Here is a 21,187-nt window from a genome sequence, read left to right on the forward strand (position 1 = left end):
CTCCAGACGCGTGCACCCCCTTGTGCATCTGGCTAACGTGGGACCTGGGGAACCGAGCCTCGAACTGGGGTCCTTAGGCTTCACAGGCCAGCGCTTAACCGCTAAGCCATCTCTCCAGCCCATGAACCCAGCCTTTATCCCTGAACCATTTCTCCAGTCCCTTTGAGTCGTGCACTCTTATTTGCTGTGTCCGGCAGCCCTATCAGAGTGCTGAGAACCAGAGCGGTTCGTTCTGCCGTGGCACAGATCAAAACCAAAAAGCCATGGTGATCCTGGCTTCCGTACCCTTTTCCCCCAAGTCTCTCCCATCCGAAGCAAGTAGGCTTGCTAGAAAGAGACGCGGTAACTAGGCAACCAAAGTGCAATTCCAGAACGTCAGGCAGCATTCAGGGAGCATGCGCAGCAGCTCGCTGACGTTACAATTCCGCGCTGAAGAGAGGGGAGGGACTGTTGCCCTTTCACGTGACCTCGGCGCCGCTCTATGATTGGCTGCTTCGGGGGTGCGGCGTTAAGGCGCGGACGCCTCGCATTGGTGTTACGGAGCAGCTGGGAGGACCTCCGGCCACAGCCGCGGGAGGTCCGGACACGGGCGGCCATGGGACTCGCCGGTAAGTGTACCCCTGGCCTGTACTTCCCTGCACGCTTGTCCTCCTCCCGACCGGGTTGAGTTATTCGGCCGGAGCCCGGCTGTGGCGGATATGAAGGCAGCCCGCTTGAGACCCGGAAGTCGGGTCGGATGGTCTCCGGAGTTGAATGGGACTGAGGGCGCCTTGAGGGCGGGAGAGAGGTAGTTCTTTAGCTGAGGTTAGTGTGGCTGGAGCGGGAACCTCCGGGACTCTTGTCGTCCTCCTTTGGGGCTTGGTCAGATCTTGCCTGACCCCTGCGGGCTGGCTGATTGACCCAGATTGCCCTCTCCTTGTCCATAATCACTCGTTTCCTCTCTGGCTGTGATTTCCGTGCACTGCCCAGGGATTCGGTACAAGTACCGTCCTCCTGATCCCTGAACCCTCACTGGTTGTCCCTAAAGCTCCTTTGGAGCCCCTATTCATAACGATAGTTGGGAGCTCTTTGGGCACAAGCTAGAATTTTGAAGCTTTCTTCAAATTTGTCATTTTAGTGAGTTGGGTGGGGTCATTGGACATAGCCCTCCACTTGTCAACCGAGAGGGAGAACTCACCACATCGTTAAGCCTGTCTTCAACTAGAAAAATCGGAGATTCTGTGATTGTGCAAGCCTTTACGCAAGAAAGATATTAGGAGTGATAGCTTGATGCTACCATCAGACTCATCTAAGAAGTCGGAGGTTAATGGCAAACTTACATAATTGCATTGGGTTCATCGTTCTCTATTTTATCATTCGTTTGGGAAACCCAGTAGGAGTACAAGGTCTGGTTGAGACTGCAAACCTCAGTAGATAAGTGTTCATCACTTAAAAGTGCATGCAAACTTGAGGATTCTCAGTTTTGGTAATATTTAATATTTAAAAAAATATTTATTTACTTATTCGCAAGGAAAGAGAGTGTGAATGAGTATGAATGGTCGGTCACTCCAGGGCCTTCCTGCCATGACAAAGGAACTCCAGCATGAGCCACTTTGTGCATCTGGCTTTATGTGGGGACTAGGGAATTGAACTGTGGCCAACGCAGGCTGGTAGGGTTTGCAAGCAACTTGATAACTGCTGAGCTATTTATCCAGCCCAATCTTGAATTCTTTCCTTCTTTATATTTCTTTTTTCCTTTCCTTTGCTTCTCTTTGGTTCAAGACAGGACCTCCCTATGTAGCCCAGTCTAGCCTCCCTGCCTCACCTTCAAGTGCCTGTACCACCACACCCCCTCTGATGTATGTCTGATATATTTAAAATGTAGTTAATGTGTTGAAGAGAACTGACAGCTAATACTGTGAATACTTTTAACTTGTATTCCTGAGTTTGCAGTACAACATAAAAACTAAGAACTTTAGAGTGGTTTTTCACTGTGTAGTGGAATTTTTACAGCCTTGTAGATCTCATTTGTAAACGTAAGGAAGATTTTCACCAGATTTTGAAAGTCCAACACTTTATAGGAAAAGTGAATACTGAGTGAGCATTTCATATTGATATAACTTTGGGGGACTCCTGAGATAAACATTTCCTACTTTGGATGTAGGAAACAGTTTCACATGTGGCCCATATCTAGTTTTGTCTTTATTTCCAGACTCTGCTGAAAGAATGGGCACTCATGGAGGAAGGGCCTACATAACAAAAGGAAAGGTTATGAAAAAAAGTTGAGGGAGCGGATTGAGTATCAACATTCTTGAATAAGGGAGGAGAAAATGTGGATTGTCTACAGCATGAGCTCCAGGTAACACTTGAAAAATGTACTCTCAGAAAAGAAAAAAAAAAGTTCTAACCCCAGGTAAAAACCTGCAACGCTAATAATGGCAGAACTCAATGTTTGCAAAATCTGGAGTTAAGCTCTACAGCAGTAATCAGTAGCTTTCTGTGCAGAGCCCAGATGATAAATATTTTAGGCATGTTGCGTCATATGGTCTCTTTCAAAGCTGTTCTGCTAGTGTACTAGAAAAGAAGCCATCCACATGAATGAATGGGCAAGCTTGTGTTCCTGTCATACTTTGTTTACAAAAGCAGCCAATGGACCAGCATAACTAGATTAAAATCCCAGACAGTTTTAGTATCCTTTTCTGTATAACAAAACTGACTAAAAAGTAGTGTGAAACAACAGCCATTTTGCTGTTTTTTATGATTCTGGAATCTGCTAGAATTTTAGCTCATGATTCTTTTGCTCGCCTTTTCAGTAATCACCAGGAAAGCTACATTTAGCTAGCAGTTTGATTAGAGACTGGGCCCAGGTAAGAATATCGAGATGGCTGGGGTCCTGGCTTCAATGTACTTTGAGAACTCTTCATTGTCTTCCCCATGTCTTTCAAACCCAGCAGCTGGATGACATGTGATGATAGTTTAGGGTAATCAGCTTAGGCTGAGGTCAAAGACATACATATCATTCTTCCAGGTCCTATAGATTAAACCAGATTCAAATGCAAGTGGGAGTCCTGGGCTTGGTGGTACACATCTGTAATCCCAGCATTCAGGAAGCAGATTCTGGGAGGATTATGAGTTCAAGGCTAGCATGGACTACACAGCCAGAATGTTTCCCAGAAAAGGGGGAGATGTGATCATCAATGAAATAGATGACTACATTGTCTCACCTCAAACTCTACATTTTTGACTTTCTATTTATATGACAGGGTTGACACACTTTGCATTTATCTGCTAGAATGCTACCTTATTTAGATGTCAACTAAACTATGGTAAGATCAGAAAACTGTTAGTGTGCCATGTTGGGTATATGTTGGCGCTTTAATTTAATATTTTTTTTTCCTGAGGTAGGGTCTCACTCTAGCTCAGGCTGACCTGGAATTCACTGTGGAGCCTCAGGGTGGCCTCAAACTCACAGTGATTCTCCTACCTCTGCCTCCCAAGTGCTGGGATTAAAGGTGTGTGCCACCGCGCCCAGCTAATTTAATTTTTTATTGACAACTTCGGTAGGTAATTACAGACAATAAACCATGATATTCCCCTTCCCTCCCCCATTTTTCCCTTCACAACTGATCTCTCCATCATATCTTCTCCCACTCTCCATTAGTCTCTTTTATTTTGATTTCATCATCTCTTTCGCTTATTATGAGAGTCTTGAGAAAGTATTGTTAGGCACTGTGAGGTCATGGATATCAAGGCCAAGTTCTGTCTGGACAGTTGTATGTAAGGAGTGGTACTCTTCCTTTGGCTTTTGCATTCTTTCTGCCACTTCCTCTGCAATGGGCCCCGAGCCTTGGAGGTTGTGAGATGTTTCAGTGATGGTCATTCCTCGGTCACTACTTCTCAGCACTATGTTGCCTATGGGGTCATCCCAATGGTTACTGCTATCTGAAAGGAGAAGCTTCTCTAATCAAAAGTGAGAGTAGCATCAATATATGAGTATTAACATTAAGTGTAGTGCTTTCAGGGTAGATTGGTGAGAATAATAAATACATTTAGCCAGACAAGAGCAGGCTTTATAACCCTAAGGCACATGACCTCCCCTGCCATAGGCTTTTGATTAGGTTTTCAGTAGCAGGCATGTATTCCTTCCCATAGAGCAGGCCTCCAGTCCAATTAGAGAGCAGTTGGTTTCCCCCAGAGCAGACATGCCACTATTTCACCCATTCAGTCATTTGGCCTGTCTGGCCAAACTTGAGGCTTCCAGTGTCCATTGTTTTCACTGCTGATGACTTATGTCTCTTATAGGGCTGCATGCAGTGTAGCTTTTTCCAGCATTCAGTTGGCTGGTCTTCAGGGAGAAGGTTTTCAGCTTAGCACCAGCTTGATTTTTCAGTGACCTTGCTGCCCATGCATGTGAAGTCTTCAGCAATAGGGTCTCACCATCTGTTACTCATGGGAAACCAAGGGCCTTGGCAATAGTCTGTAGTGTTTTGGAGGCAATAGGGACCTCCCTGGCCAACAACTCATTGGTACATATCCCATCCCTGGCACTGAAATTTTTCTAATAGTAATCAATGGCTTCTGGATGTGCTGCTGTCCAAAGAAGTAGGCTTTCATATGTCTTATTCAGAATATCTTGAATTTTCATTGGCCCTTCCCCCACCCTTCTTTATTCATTATATATTGTGGTGTACCAAGCTTATTAAAGTTTTGCCATAGCGGTCTTTTTAGAGCTAAAGTAAGATCACGAAGTACCTAGTTTTGTGGTTGGCACATGGTAAATATTAAGCAATTAAATATCAAGTGAGTAAATTCATTATATGCTTTGTTTTTATTCGTAGGGGAAGAGCTAAGAAATGATACTACCACTGAAACTGTTTCTAATTTGGAATATGGAAGGCATATGGCTTTGAGCTGAGATACTGTTTTTCTCTTTCAGGTCACAGAGGATTTCTTAACCTGCTTGTTCTGAGAACTGATGACTAAAACCATCTCAGCATGACCAGTAGAGGAGGAGGTGGGCATAGCCAGCCCACCTCAGTGACACATTCTCAGTTTAGTTCTGGAAGCCATTCCACCTGCAGGACTCGTACCCATAATATATGCATGGTGTCTGACTTTTTCTACCCAAATATGGGAGGCGTGGAAAGCCACATTTATCAGCTTTCTCAGTGCCTGATTGAAAGAGGGCACAAGGTCATAGTCGTCACCCATGCTTATGGAAATCGAAAAGGAATCCGTTACCTCACTAATGGTCTCAAAGTTTATTACTTGCCTCTGAAAGTCATGTACAACCAGTCTACAGCTACAACTCTCTTTCACAGTCTGCCATTGCTCAGGTACATATTTGTTCGGGAGAGAGTTACAATAATCCATTCTCACAGTTCTTTCTCTGCCATGGCCCATGATGCTCTCTTCCACGCCAAGACAATGGGGCTCCAGACCGTCTTCACGGACCATTCCCTTTTTGGATTTGCTGATGTCAGCTCGGTGCTTACAAACAAACTTTTAACTGTGTCTCTTTGTGACACAAACCACATCATTTGTGTCTCTTATACTAGTAAGGAAAATACGGTACTAAGAGCAGCACTGAATCCTGAAATAGTGTCCGTCATTCCCAATGCTGTAGATCCTACTGACTTCACTCCAGAGCCATTTAGGAGGCATGATAGTATAATAACTGTTGTTGTTGTCAGCAGACTTGTATACAGAAAAGGTAATGAAACAATGGCTATCTTTGCATTGAAGACTTTTTTCTTGTAGGAAACAGTTCAGTATGTTTTCATTTTGTGGTTTTATAAAAAAACTACTTCCACATCAACTATTGTAAAGAAAGGTCTAATTGCTTTATACATCCAAGAAGATAACATTTTTAGAATGGTGATGAGTACAACCCTCAACCTTGGATGCTTTACTGGTTACTGAGAAAATTAAAAAAAAAAATAACCTGATGCTCTTTAATCGGTAAGAACCTTTAAAAAAACTAAAATAGCCCAGCACATATATTAAGAATAGAGTGTACCACATGACCTTTTCTTTCTGATTGCAAACATAATTTTTTTTCACTACAGATGTTTTAAAAGCTAAGAAAAGCATAATGATAAAAATTAAAACCAGTTATAACTGTATTCAGAGATGACCTGAATGAGTATTTTGGTTTATAACCTTGTGTCTTTTGTACACATGGTGTTCAAAATCATTAGGCTTTTCCGGCACCCTACTATCTTGTATCTTGTTTAATTTAATCATATCTAAGACATTGATAATGGCAGGTGAGTGGTGAAGAAAGAAAATTAGAGGGCCCAGCGTCAGAATCTGGGTTAACCCTGATCATGGACAGGTTACTTTGTATTTCAGTTTTTTTAATTAATTAATTAATTAATTTATTTATTTATTTATTTGTTTTTTGACACATGTGTATGGAATTTATTCACAGTTTCAAGAGACACTAATGCACCCACAAGTATTTCAGCTTTTGATTTAGATAACATCAGGGATTTGCACAAGTTCTGTGGTAGTTCTTAAAAAGTACTTGGCCTATATTACACTCTGCACTTGTCCACTGTTGTCTCAGAGGGTAATGTTTTTAGAACTTCCCCAATGTTAGTGGGTACCGCCTTAGGATTTATGTTGTTTACTATAAAGTCTGAAACAAACTACTCGTTAAAAAAACATTAAACTATCCTTTTGGGTGCAATTCAAAAACTGATCATCAAAGATATTTAAAGTTGAGCCTGGGGCTGGGGTGATGGCACAGCAGTTAAGGGCACTTGCTTGCAAACCTAATGGCTTGGGTTTAATTCCCCAGCCACCCATGTAAACTGGTGGTGCAAGCATCTGGTATTGTTTGTAGTGGCAAGGGTTCTTGGCACACCCATCTATGAACCCATGTGCAAATTAAAATAAGTAAAAGCAATTTAAAGTTGAGGGGCCTACTCAACCACTTCCTACCCTCCCTAATACACTCTTAAAGTGTTATTAACACACATCAAACTGTAGGTAGTTTGGTTTAGAGATACAGGCTTTGAGTTCTGGCACACTGATTCTGGCTGCATCATCTTGTGAAGTCACGTTCACAAATCAGCATGTAACGTTGCTACTTTGGGTTTCCTTTAAATAGCTGGAAACCTAAAAGTACACGAAAGCATGTGCTGGGATTTTCATTTACTTTCAGTTTTACTTACCAGTTTAGGTTACCTTTCATCTGACAAGGGCTCTTCCCCTGCCCCCGGCTTTTTCTATTGGTAGTTATAAACCATTTAGCTTTGGAAGAAACTTGTAGGCTTATGAAATATTCAGTCAAACTACTCGATCCAGTGTCAGAGGAAACTAGTATCAGATGGATATGTGAAGAAGTGCCAACAAATTCTAGATAAGCACAAGACTCAGCCATGTCACCAATATACTGGGGAGCAGGCCATGGTTAGTAGGGTTCAAGTTTGCAATGGAAATCCTTGGTTGGCCCAGCTACTTACTTAAGTGGAGGTTGGTGAAAAAATTGGACTGTGGCACATTTTCTGAGGGGTAGGAAATTACTTGTTTCTGTTCTTTAATAAGGATGTGAGTGGCTTTTTAAAAAAAAAAATTGGGCCGGGCATGGTGGCGCACACCTTTAATCCCAGTGCTCGAGAGGCAGAGGTAGGAGGATCACTGTGAGTTCGAGGCCACCCTGAAACTACATAGTGAATTCCAGGTTAGCCTGGGCTAGAGTGAGACCCTACCTCAAAAAACCAAAAAAAAAAAAAAAAAAAAAAGGACTATCTCTTGAAGTACAGTGATATGTTTGCTGGAACATAGACCATTCACCTAATGTATTTTCTAATCAAATAGCATACTTCTGTGAGACACATGAGACAGTGTGATGCATGTGTGATGAAGGATTGACAAACTTCTTATACAAGGATTAAACCTGTTAACTCTACTTCACTAATGGGATATTTTAACTGTCTTAGCTACCCAGTAGAGTTAAAGGATGATCTTTCTTGCTTTCAGTTCAGTAACTAAGTGGATATCTTGTGAACCTTCTCCATAGGCTAAGTACCCTGCAAAAAGTAATATTCTGAGAAAGAAAGGTCCCAATGTGACTAGTAATATGAATGCTCCATTTCTTTTTTTAAATAATTTTTTGTTTATTTTTATTTATTTATTTATTTGAGAGTGACAGACACAGAGAGAGAAAGAGGCAGATAGAGAATGGGCGCACCAGGGCCTCCAGCCACTGAAAACGAACTCCAGATGCGTGCGCCCCCTTGTGCATCTGGCTAAAGTGGGTCCTGGAGAATCGAGCCTCGAACTGGGGCCCTTAGGCTTCACAGGCAAGCTCTTAACTGCTAAGCTATCTCTCCAGCCCAATGCTCCATTTCTTATTAATAAAGTAAATCCCTCAGGAGATGTTCAATGGGCCAGACATCAAAGACCCATTGAAGTAGATTAAGAGGATAAACCCATGTTCTCATTGCTCAGCTTTCTTGGGGAAGGAGTACTTTCTGAGCTCTCTTCCCTCCCATCTGTTTTCTTCTCTGTCCAGGTTTTCCAGTGTTCTGTGTGTGTGCAGGCATGCCCCACTTCTTTCTCTAGTGGTAATGACAACTTAACATTTGTATTCTGCAGTTGATAAAGCCTGGGCATGGTACAGCACCTCACTTGACCCAACAACTATAGGGTAGATGTTTTCTGCATGTAACAGACAGTTACAGAGAGGGTAAGTAACTCGCCCAGGTTACACAGTAAGTAATAGAGATCACAAACATGAGTCTAGGTCTTCCTTAGTTAAGGTTGCCCATGTCCCTACCCTCAGTCTGGCCAGTATTCTAGAATATACCAGACGTTTCTTTAAAGTAGTTGGGCTGAACATTAAAATCAATTTGATTCAGGAAATTTTGTGTGAATATTGTTTTATGGTAAATGCTCTTGGAAGCACCAGAGTTTTATAGTGTATGAGGAGGGCCTTTATTTCTAGAATACTACTGTAAAGCACTGATAGTTCTAACAAGTTTCATGTTTTATAAGTGATTGTCCGGATTATTAAATGACAAATATATTTCAAGTACATTGTGAACATAGTTCTCAGTAAATGTTAACTATTAACAGTTCCCTTATTGCTCCTTTTTTGTAGTTTGAAGGATGGATTCTATATTAGAAAGGAGGGAAAGAGAGAAGGGGAATAGAAAAGGAAAAGGAGGAAGTTTAGGCAACTCAGTGTTAAAAGACATTTAGCTACTTCTGGTTTATTTAGAAATCCCGTTGATTCCTATGCATTTGAAAGAAAGATAGCTAATGAGAAGCCTTCATAATTCAGAAAATTTACAAATGAATTTATTTTTAATATATGCACTCATTTTGAAAATACCAGTAAAGTTTACATAATGAATCCTTCTTTGAATTATTTAATAAGAATGATCATATATATGTAAATATATAATTTCTCCCATCATGTATTTTACAATTGGTATGCCTATTTCAAGGAAGATTATAAGTAATGTAGTTTGTGTGTGTTATGTGTACTCATTTTTAAAAAAAATTGGTTATTTGTTTGTAAGCAGAAATAGAGGAGAGACAGTGAAGAGACAAAGAGAGAGAATAGGTGTGCTAGGGCCTGTAGCCACTGCAAACAAACTCCAGATGCTTGTGCCCCTTGTGCATCTAGCTTATGTGGGTCCTGGGGAATCGAACCAAGGTCCTTTAGCTTTGCAGGCAAATGCTTTAACCTCTAAGCCATCTCTCCAGCCCTGTATTTTTAATATAATAAAATTAATTCTAAATGGTCTGTTATGTTTACCTTTGAATGTATATGGTTGTAACCACTGATGAATTAATTACACTCCCAAAATAGTGTCAGCATTGCTGTGGCTTGAGAGTCACTTTTTAGAGTAGAGGTCATGTAATCCTATTTTATTATTTTATATTTCCTGAAGTTATGTTTATGTATTATAAGGAAATTGTTTTATTTTCAATAAAGGAACCAAGATACCTCCTTAGGTCTTTGGGGCTGTAGTGATCTGAAACTTGAGTTCCTGCTACTCTCATTTGCTCCCATTCTGGGGAAGTGGGCTATAGCTAGTTTAGATGAACTGTTCTTTTAAACTGTGATAATATTGTTAGTAGTGTGACATTTTCTATACAGACTTCCTTTTGAACAAAGTGGAAGCAGTAGCTAAACTTCGCTGCTTAGCCCTTTCCTGTGGTAGAAAGTGGAATCAGACCGGTTGAGTTTTATAGATGTAGGAGACCTTGGACATTAGGTACATATGTCTCTGCATTTAAAAGAAGATTATGAAAGGGCATACTGGTTTGATTGCTAACTGAGACCTGAGCCACCTTAAACACCACTCTTAGAAGTAAGTATTGTATGAAGTTAAAACTTAAAGAATTGTATGTTGAATTGGGTGATGCAGTAACAATGCATGTGAGTCTGTATCTTCAAGCATTGTAATCCTTGGAGACTGATGGCAGTTTGTGAATGATTCAACCCTCCCAGGAAAAAAAAAAAAAAAGAGAGAGATTTGTGTAGTGTACTTCAAAGAGGCAAAAGCTGATGATTTAATGAGTGGGTTCTCAGTAACTGCTGATTTTTTTTTAAAAGGTTAAATGTTAACCTTCAATATTCACTTTATAATTTCAGGGACTGATTTGCTTAGTGGTATAATACCTGAACTCTGTCAGAAACATCTAGATTTAAAGTTCCTAATTGGAGGAGAGGGACCAAAGAGAATTGTTTTGGAAGAAGTACGGGAAAGATACCAACTACATGACAGGTATTAACGCCTTCCATATTATTGTTGGTGATAAAATATAAATTGACCACATTTTGCTTTGACCACATACCTGCCTTGGTATGCTGTTTCTACATACCTGAGACTTAAACATCTAAGGCATGAATTTTCAAATGTATGTCCAATGAGAAAGCTTGCAGAGTACCTTATTTTATTTTGTTCAATTTGTTCAATAATATTTTATTTTGGGCAGTTGTTGCAGAACTCATGGAAGGTACTAATAAAAGCCCAATTGAAATATTTGAAGATTCCCAAGCTATACTATGTTTTGACTTAAGTATCATGTCTCAGTCATGTAAATTGTTATACACGTATATATTCAGACAGAACTTTTCCTCAATAATTTTTGGAATACTTAAGGTATGTATGTGCAAAGTGCATTTTGTAAGAGCTATTTTTCTGTTTAGAAATGACACTTTTAACATTTTATTGTGAAAGTTATTGATATTCTTTTTTAAAAAAAATTTTATTTATTTATTTATTTGAGAGCGACAGACACAGAGAGAAAGACAGATAGAGGGAGAGAGAGAATGGGCACGCCAGGGCTTCCAGCCTCTGCAAACGAACTCCAGATGCGTGCGCCCCCTTGTGCATCTGGCTAACATGGGACCTGGGGAACCGAGCCTCGAACTGGGGTCGTTAGGCTTCACAGGCAAGCGCTTAACCGCTAAACCATCTCTCCAGCCCAAATTATTATTATTATTATTATTATTATTATTATTATTATTATTATTTTGGTTTTTTGAGGTAGGGTCTCACTCTGGTCCAGGCTGACCTGGAATTAACTCTGTAGTCTCAGGGTGGCCTCGAACTCATGGCGATCCTCCTACCTCTGCTTCCTGAGTGCTGGGATTAAAGGCGTGCGCCACCACGCCCGGCAAGCCCAAATTATTGATATTCTTATGAAACACAAATTAGTTTTGGAGATAGTGAAATTTGACATATGCAACAAAACTTAAAAATATGTTGTATGAGTAGTAACTTAACAGTATGAAGTTGTTTTTTTACTTAAAATATGGGAATTGTTTATGTCTAGATTCTTTCCATTTCATATTTTCCATTAATATTTACTTGTTGTAACTTGGACCATAGAAAGAAAAATGGAGATCATGGAGGAAGCTATGGCATTCATAGCCAAAATACAATTTTCTGGGGCTTAGGACATGGCTCGGTCATTAAAAGCACTTGCTTGCTAAGTCTGCTGGCCTGAGTTCACTCCCCAAGCCACCTACATAAGCCAGATACAAAAAGCTTCGAGTGTTCATTTTTAGCCCACGAACGGCCCTAGAACACCCATACACACAATGCAAATAAGTAAATTAATAAATAGAGTTAAAAGGATATAATTTGGGCTGGGTGTGGTGATGCACTATTTTTTAAATTTTTTTTAACAATGATTGGTATTTTTTATTTTCCATATTTTGGGGGTTTGCCCTAATCTCAATTTTTTTTTTTTTACTAGTTTTCTATTCAGCAAATACAGGCAGTTTGGTACCATTATTAGGCTCATCCATGACCTACCCCCTCCCCATTGGCCCCTCCTTGTTGAGGTATATGGGTCGTGCATTGTGGAATTAGCCTACACAATGGAATTCTATACAAGGTGTTTGTTTTATATGGGTGTTTGTGATACTGATTTTTTCTTTTGAAGTTTTTAAAATTCTAATACTGATCTTTTGAGATGGAATATTAGCACCAGTAAAAATAGAATAAACAACAGAGTTGGCTTTTAAGAATTCAACTTATTTTATGTCATGATTTTGTAACTATTTCTTTTCCTCTCATTTGAAAAATCAGGGTGCATCTTTTGGGACCTTTAGAACACAAGGATGTTAGAAATGTCTTAGTTCAAGGACATATTTTTCTTAATACCTCCCTTACTGAAGCATTCTGCATGGCGATTGTGGAAGCTGCCAGTTGTGGTTTACAGGTAACAAATAAAAAAACCTTGTATTGTGTCTTCGTGTTATATGCCAAAGCAGGTGTTTTTTTTTTTTTTTTGTGAGAGTGACAGACAGAGAGAGAGAAAGAGGCAGATAGAGAGAGAGAGAATGGGCATGCTAGGGCCTCCAGCCACTGCAAACAAACTCCAGATGCATGTGCCCCCTTGTGCATCTGGCTTACATGGGACCTGGGGAATCGAGCCTTGAACTGGGGTCCTTAGGGTTCACAGGCAAGTGCTTAACCGCTAAGCCATCTCTTGAGCCCCCAAAGCAGTTTTTTAACTTGTTTTCTTAAATTTTTCTGAGGAATGATTGTGGATTATGTGCTGTTTTTGGTCTTTTTAAGGTTGTAAGTACCAAGGTTGGAGGAATTCCTGAAGTACTTCCAGAAAGCCTTATTATTTTATGTGAGCCTTCAGTAAAATCTTTGTGTGAAGGGTTGGAGAAAGCTATTTCCCAAGTGAAGTCGGGGACATTGCCAGCTCCAGAAAAGATCCATAATATAGTAAAGACTTTCTACACCTGGAGGAATGTGGCAGAGAGAACTGAAAAAGTATGTTATATGCTGAGAAAAGATTCTGTCTGAATGCCTGCATGATGTTTCGCTTATACATTTGCTTTCTGCTGCTTCTGTTTTGGGTTAGGTTTCTGAACTCTTTCAAATGAAAAGACATGAATTCTACATTACTTCTGGTTTACATGCTGAGCTAAGTTTCTCCATCATTCATTGCCCCTGGCATCTGAGAATGATAGTAATGCAGCCTAGCCCCCTCCCAGAATCCATAGCAAGTAGGGGCCAAGCCCGTGTTGAGGTCATAGATTTCAGGTGCTCTCTAGTTGTAAAACGTGAAGAGCCTTTAGCGAACTACTAGTTTAGGTTATAGTTTTGTAGCTTGTGCATATTTAATTAATAATGCTTGCTGTAATTCTTGTGTTTTTGTGATATTCTGAAAGAAAAGTATTTTCACATCTTTAGGCCCATTGAAAACACAAATGAATTTAATGTGTCAACAAAAAGTAGGATAAGTGGGCTAGGGAGATGGCTTAGCAGTTAAGACACTTGCCTGCAAAGCCTAAAGACCCAGGTTCGCTTCTCCAGGTCCCACATAAGCCAGATTCACATGTTGGTGCATGCGTATGGAGTTATTTGCAGTGGCTAGAAGCCTTGGTGCACCCATTCTCTCTCTCTTTCTCTCATTAATACATAAGCATAAATTTTTTTAATTTTTATTTATTTATTAGAGAGTGACAGACACAGAGAGAAAGACAGATAGAGGGAGAGAGAGAGAATGGGCGTGCCAGGACTTCCAGCCACTGCAAACGAACTCCAGACGCGTGCTCCCCCTTGTGCATCTGGCTAACATGGGACCTGGGGAACCGAGCCTCGAACCGGGGTCCTTAGGCTTCACAGGCAAGCGCTTAACTGCTAAGCCATCTCTCCAGCCCATGAGTTCTTAAGCTTTGCAGGGCTGGAAGTCCTGGTGCGCCCATTCTCTCTCTATCTGCCTATTTCTCTCTGTCTGTTGCTCTCAAATAAATTAAAAACAAACAAAAAGAATTTAAGAAGTAGGGAAAGTGATCACAAACAAAAAGCAGCAATAGAATTTTCAGAAGGACAGCTATAGAATGTAGACTGACACCCTTAGGCAAGAGAGTAAGGTTGTGGGAAATGTTTCCTAGAAGAGAACTGTTGCCTAATTTTAATTAAGGGACTATGTCATATTCTTTAGGTCATTTCTTCCTATATAGAAACACTGAAGTAGAAAGAAAGCTGGGGGTAGTACCGAGAGAGTCATAGCTTAGACTGGTGCTTTATACGATCAGTGTATTCATTGAGCAGTAAGTTTTTAGCCTAAGATAGGAATCTTTTACTTGATTTGAATTATAAATTCTGATGCATAAGAACTCATGTTCGAATATAAGTTCAAAAGCCCCTTATCTCTAAAAAGTGGTGACATAGTACATTTTCCACTGAAGAGATCTTAGAAACAGACAAATGCTTGTGATTGAACTGGCTGAGACACAAACCTTCTAGAAGTCTTCTGATATATCTAGCCATGTAAAATAGCTAACTTTTCCTTTGGATGTTGGAGTCAAACACTGACTGCATATATGGTACATGCCAGAGTCACCTGGGTAACCTCTTCAGAGTCTTTGTACTCCTTCTTCCTGTTCTTTTGCCTACTCAACCACTCCCTACATTCTGATGTGTCCCTTGGGAAGCTGAGATATACTTTCGTGTACAGTTGGCAGTGATACTTGGCTAAACAGGTTTTATTTTGTGTGTGTGTCTATACTCCACCCTGATTGAGAAACACAGTCCTGTAAATTGTGATTTGACTTTGATTGACATCATATAAGCCTCAAAAGTCTTAGGTATTGCAGATAAGAAAATCGGGGGAAGAACTATGATGACAGTTTACCAGCTTATGTTGAAGGAGTTAGGTTTTGGTTTTGTTTTATTTTTTTGGCAGTGGGCAGGGGAGAGTAACCTTACATTTTCTTTTGGTTTTCCTTTAAAATAATAGTAAAGCCTCTGTAAATGTTTTCTGCCTTATATTTCCTGGAAATTTATAGTGTTCATTTAGAAAAAATAAATCTAGCCAGGCATGGTGGTTCACACCCAGAACTCCAGCACATGAGAGACGGAGGCAGAAGGGTAACAATAAGTTCTATTCCAGTCACTGCTACATTGTGAGAGCCTGTCATGCAGGAACACAAAGCAAGAAGTAAATCCTCATCTAAAACATTGTCATGGTCTCACAGTAGTAAATTAGTTTGTTATTTAAGGTAATAAATTATTTGACTTGAAATAAAAGTGGACAAGCTGGTCATTTTATAGTTGGCCTTTTAACTCTAGGGTATTTTGGTCCTTTTCAACTTCTTTTAGTTTGACTGTGTTATTTAAAACAATTATCACAAACTTAAATTGGAGCATTCAGTGTGGTATCACACACTTGGCAATCCTCGCACTTGGGAAGGAGGATGAGGAGTTCAACATCATCCTCGGGTATTAGAGTAAGTTCAAGACCATCTGGAGCTATATGAGAGCCTGTCTCAAAAAAAAAAAAAAATTGGAGTTCCTGCTGTAAGCATACTTTGTTTCAGTTATAATCTTATCAACTGCCACATAATTCTCACCATCATTATGATGAAAGTATATTTAAAATGTTCTCAGAGTAGAAGCCACATGAAAACATCCCTTACTTTTCAATTTTTCAAAGGCCTTTGGTGTAAAGATGAACTTGCCCTGTATGCTGTAACTTTCTTAAATTTGTAAAGAGATGTTTACAGGTCTAATATTTTAGACTTGCTTGATCAACAGTATCTTTTTTTTTTTTTTTTTTTTTTTTTTTTTGGTTTTCTGAGGTAGGGTCTCTCTCTAGCTTTGGCTGACCTGGAATTCACTAAGTAGTCTCAGGGTGGCCTTGAACTCACAGTGATTCCCCTATATCTGCCTCCTGAGTGCTGGGACTAAAGGCCTGTGCCACCATGCCCAACAACAGTATCTTAAAGTGAGTCACCCGCTATCAGTACACAGCAGTAATCTTTGTTTTATCCGCCCATGTTTTACAGCCTGCTAGAATTAACCTCACCTTCTTTCACTTTTTACTTGTAATCTTTGAGATGTCTGTCTACCATGTCACCATCCATGCTCAGTAACCCAGACGGCCTTGTGCAGCTGTTGGAATCAGAGCCTCTATGTTTCCAGAAGCCCATTCTACTGAAGCACTCTGCTTCTGTGTGATGTCTGCTGGGTGTTGGGGAGAGCTTTTTCCACCCAGTCAAGGCATCTGCTGAATTAATGGTGGTGGACAGATGAGCCGTTCAGGACTTTGATATTTAGTATTCAGTTGAAATCACTGGGGAACTTCTAGAAGAGAACTGTATGACACAATGACTAGCCCAGAATTAAGTGCCTGATAAGCTTTAAGCTAAATAGTAATAATTATTGTGATTAAGTTCAATGATGGCAATCATTATTGAATAACAAATGAGTGACTTCTCTCTGCATGTTTATCAGATGTTCCTGGTCAGAGTGGGTCACAGGCATGTGGTACCTAGAGCTTTCATTGTTTGCCTTTTCTCCCCCAGGTGTATGAGCGGGTCGCAAAGGAAACTGTGTTACCAATTCACAAGAGACTGAACAAGCTGATCTCTCATTGCGGCCCAGTTACGGGCTATATTTTTGCCTTGTTGGCGGTGTTCAGCTATCTCTTCCTCACTTTTCTGAGATGGATGACTCCAGATTCTGTCATTGATGTTGCAGTAGATGCTTCTGGACCAAGGGGGGCCTGGACTCATAAACATCCTCACAATAAAAAGGAGTGTGAGAATGATAACATATCAAAAAACAGTTAGAAGAAAGCCTGTGTCGTAAAGTTTTAAACACTTGTAATAGTTCTAGTAACATGGTTGGAAATAACCTTGCTTTTTTGTTTTGGGCTTTGAACGTTAATTTAGTAAATTATGCTACCTCTATGTCATTCAGTTTTATTTTGAAGAAAGACTAAACAAAAACTTATGCAATTCCTGAGTGTAGAAACTCCTTGCACTTCTTTTAAAAATTAGGTGAGAACAGTTAAGCCACTCAGGTATGACTTTCAGATTACTGAAATCCCTCTAGCAGAGATGTTTTAACATATTTTGGGAGCTTTGGGTGCTGAAGGGCCAAATGTCTCGGTATTTTTTGGCCAGTTTTTAATGTTACACCATTAGTTAGACATTTACTAGATGTTTATAGGTTTTCTTTAGGGAGGTAGAGCAGTCATGTAGATGATTTTAATTATGTTCATGTCTCTAACTGGGCATTGAAGTCACGCTCTGAAACACTTATTGGATCTACTCAAAAAGTGTTAATAAGTGATTGATCATCAGCTTTCTTAGTAAGATGGTCCATTGGTTGTCAGCATGTTTAGTGCACCTGCTATGTAGGAAAGCTTGAACCAGATGCTACTTGTCGTTGAGAACCAGTTGACATGAAGTGGTGACATAGCCAACATGCCCAAAATGCTCAAGCTAGTTAATGCTGGGAAAACGTCACCATCATAGTCCAGTTACTGAGATCCTGCTGTATGTGTACTCCTGGGTAGGACCTTCATCTTCGTTGTGTATGTGAAGAGTGTTTATTTGCTTTTCAATCTTGGGACCGATCACTGTTGATAATAGTCCAGACAAACCCTCCACAGTTGTAGTGCATACTTTAGCCATCTCTGAATGCCTTTGTGTTCCCTAAGCAGAATGTCTGAGGTGTGCCATCTCCAAACCAGCTGCTACCCTGTCCTTTTGATATGTCACTACCCTTCACTATGGCCTAGCTGATGTCTGATAAGTACTGTCAGTGTACAAAAAGGCTTTACTCCAGAAGGGTTTATTTACAGCAAACCAAGTAAGTCTGAAAATTTTAGGACCATGGTCTCTGTGGGTGGATTTTGTTTATTGTAATTATTATCTCCCACGCCCAGGGGTTGCATTATCCATGTAATATGTATTATTAACCCTTTGAAGTCTTTACAAGAAGTTTTTGAGAAAAGAACTGAAATTGGAAAGTGGGTCGCTTAATGGGTGCACTAGATTCTGTCAGTATTGTGATTCTATACAGGATTTTTTAAAATGATAAGATTTATAAAACAACTTGCTTTTCAAAAAGTATCTTAACATGCCTTGTACCTGATTGCCACTGTTATATAAAAGAGATATGTTTGTGTTTTGTTTGTATTTAAACACATACAAGAGAGTAAGTTTTAAACTATAGAAGTTAGAGATTCTTTTATTGGAGAAAATGAGCTGTTCTAAAACAGTTGGTCTTATTAGAGATTTTAGGCTTTGAGACTGACTGACATATATGAAATCAACAGTGCCAATAGCCATGGTAAAGTGGGAAATATTTAACATTTAGTTTTATTTATTCTCCTTTTCAGTTTTTAAAAGGTACTCTATTATTCTCTTATTTTTAATTTATTATCAAAATTTTTGCTTAATTCTTAAATTGCCCTTTAAAATGACAATAGGATGTAAAATTATCTGATTTTGCTTATAAATCTGGACTTTATTAGTTAAACTTATTTTTCTTTTTTCAACAAATGGAAACAAATTTAATTTACACAATTGATTTTCAGGCTTTTTGGACACATTAATTTTAACTGTCATTGTTGCATCTGGTTGATGTCTGGAAACACATTGTTCTACCCTGCTACTTGGAATTATCTGAAAGTAAAATTGACCTTGATGAGGAATTTATTAAAAATGTATTGTGTTTCTTTTGATGTTACAAACAGTTATACACATAAAGACTGATTTATTAAAACATGCTCACATCTAAAAATAAAGAGGAAAATGACATTTTGACAAGTTTCTGAGTTTGCCTTATTTTATAGACAGAATATTGTTTTCTAGTGAGACAAGGTTCCTCACCTCCACCCCACACTTTCTTTCTCAGTGGAATTGAATGTGTTGCTTAGTCTGTTAGTCAAATAGGAAATATCCTTCAAATGATGAGTTACTCTGTCATCTTCTTTTTTCTAGAGTGTATGCTCTTTTGTACTCATGAGGCAGCATGTTCAATTGCAACTTTGTTTCCTGAACCAAATAAGTCCTTGTTTTTCAGTGTGCCAGTTCTTGTATCAGGCAGATGAATCCATCCACACACTATTGTGTATATGAACTACGTAATTATACATTAAATCTTGCCAGCTGTTTTAAGGGGTATTTGAATTTTGACTTTCTAGATGTCTGGCTTTTCCCATTCTGTATTAGAAATAGTGAAAACAGGCTCAGCTTTCCCATCTCTTTTTATTAGAAATACTGGAAAACAGTTACTTTCATGTTCAGATTTATCTTACATCAGAACTAATATGATAAAGTCAGCCAGGATATTCTTGGTTTGTGTTTACTTTTGCAGAGTGTATTTGAAGGCCTATTTATATCTGTATTCCCAAAAGAAAGTAGGTAGATCTTAAAATTATGTCATCTTGTGGCTGGGTTTTTTACTATGAAAATTAAAGTTCCATACAGAATTTCATTTGTATCTACAGTACTTTGGAATGTTCCCCCCCCCCCAGTGTGTGTGTGTGTGTGTGTGTGTGTGTGTGTGTGTGTGTGTGTGTGTGTGTGTGTGTGTGTGGTATGCCATGCACATACCACTGTACATGTGTACAATTTAGAGGACAGCCTCAGGATGTGTGTGGGTCCTCATTTGCCTTGTTTGAAACAGGGTCTTGCTGTTTTTGTTGTTTTTCTGTTTGTAAATTATTTCCTCTTGTATTATGCAGCTGATAAGAACACATTGCTTAACTATGGAATGCATTGATTCATGTAATCTCTGATTACTTTACCTGGAAACTAAGGGTTATTATTCATTCATCTCATTATCACTTGTGTGTGATGAAGGATAGTCTACATTTTCCAGAAAGTACCACTTCCACTGATGCTTGAAATGGAAATGAATGAGCAGAAAAGAACCTTGCTGAGTGAACTTGTCATAGCAAATGAAATGTTCCCAGGAATAATGTTTTCCACTAAGAACACATGGCATATTCACATTTTCTTGTATGAAGGTCAGAGAACGTGTTTTGTCCCTTTAGTTGTAGAAGTTTCTTTTATCTTTTCAACATAGTGTGCCAAAAATAGAGGTTTAGAACTAAGAAAGCAAATAAAAAAGGTTAGGACATGAATTCTTTTGGATAATAGTAATACAGGTTAGAACTATTGAGTGCTTCTGTTAGAAGGAAATGATTTTATTTAACACTGCCACAGATGTCAGCACAGGCAGTCACCAAATCAGAGAGATTAGAACTTACAAACTGAGTTCTTGGTAACAGGAGCAGTGAGTGCTAGGAGGTTTAAAATAGATGTCATATGATACCAATTATAACTCGGTGAAAATTTGCAGTCCTAGGAACTTATACAGAGTATAAGCCAAAATGGAAGATGGTCCTGTTTTCTTTGGCTTTAAAAACATCTTTATTACAATGTTTGCTACGTTTTTTTTCTTCAAGCTTTTAATTAAAGTATTTTTGGCTCTCCTAACCCATTTCTATATCGTCAAAGGCAATAGAAAAGAAGCGGCTAGGATAGCAGAAGAGATCTATGGAGGAATTTCAGGTAAAAATACATGAACTTATTCCCCATACCTAAAAAAAGACTCTCCTAAGTAATTCAACAGTTTTTCTAGTAAGCAGGCTTTCTTTATACTTTAGTTTTGAATGTATTGTGTGAAAAATTACCTATCTAAAGTAGTAAATGGTGTTGGCTGCACCAATTTGTGAAAGATTTAAGCTTTTCTGCAAGCTATGGATCTATTTGAAAATATTATTTAAGAAGAAAAGAGAATAATGGATTTTAAAGATTACCTTGAGAAGCCTTGTTTCTGCTTGGCTCAAAGATTCACTTTTATGTAGTATTTTCTATAATATTTTCAGTCAAACTAAAGAGCATTCTAATACTAAATTTATTCAGTAAATAGAATGAGTAACTAATGTGATTTAAAGCAGTAAG

General features: G+C 39.2%; 1 protein-coding gene across 2 annotated transcripts; it reads left to right on the plus strand.

The window, feature by feature from the left end:
• The first annotated feature begins 504 nt into the window (after positions 1–504).
• On the plus strand, positions 505–19,042 carry Piga (phosphatidylinositol glycan anchor biosynthesis class A). Of its 2 annotated transcripts, none has more exons than XM_045139990.1 (6): positions 505–608; positions 4,916–5,692; positions 10,598–10,730; positions 12,546–12,678; positions 13,038–13,244; positions 16,787–19,042. In XM_045139990.1, the coding sequence occupies exons 2-6, from the start codon at positions 4,975–4,977 to the stop codon at positions 17,051–17,053; spliced, it is 1,458 nt and encodes a 485-aa protein (XP_044995925.1). In that variant the 5' UTR covers positions 505–608; positions 4,916–4,974; the 3' UTR covers positions 17,054–19,042. The 2 variants fall into 2 exon arrangements, with proteins under 2 accessions (XP_044995925.1, XP_044995924.1); XM_045139989.1 differs by lacking the exon at positions 505–608 and adding an exon at positions 2,237–2,338.
• Positions 19,043–21,187: the final 2,145 nt, after the last annotated feature.

This window comes from Jaculus jaculus, chromosome X (genome assembly GCF_020740685.1).
Source record: "Jaculus jaculus isolate mJacJac1 chromosome X, mJacJac1.mat.Y.cur, whole genome shotgun sequence".
NCBI classification, from domain to species: Eukaryota; Metazoa; Chordata; class Mammalia; order Rodentia; family Dipodidae; genus Jaculus; species Jaculus jaculus.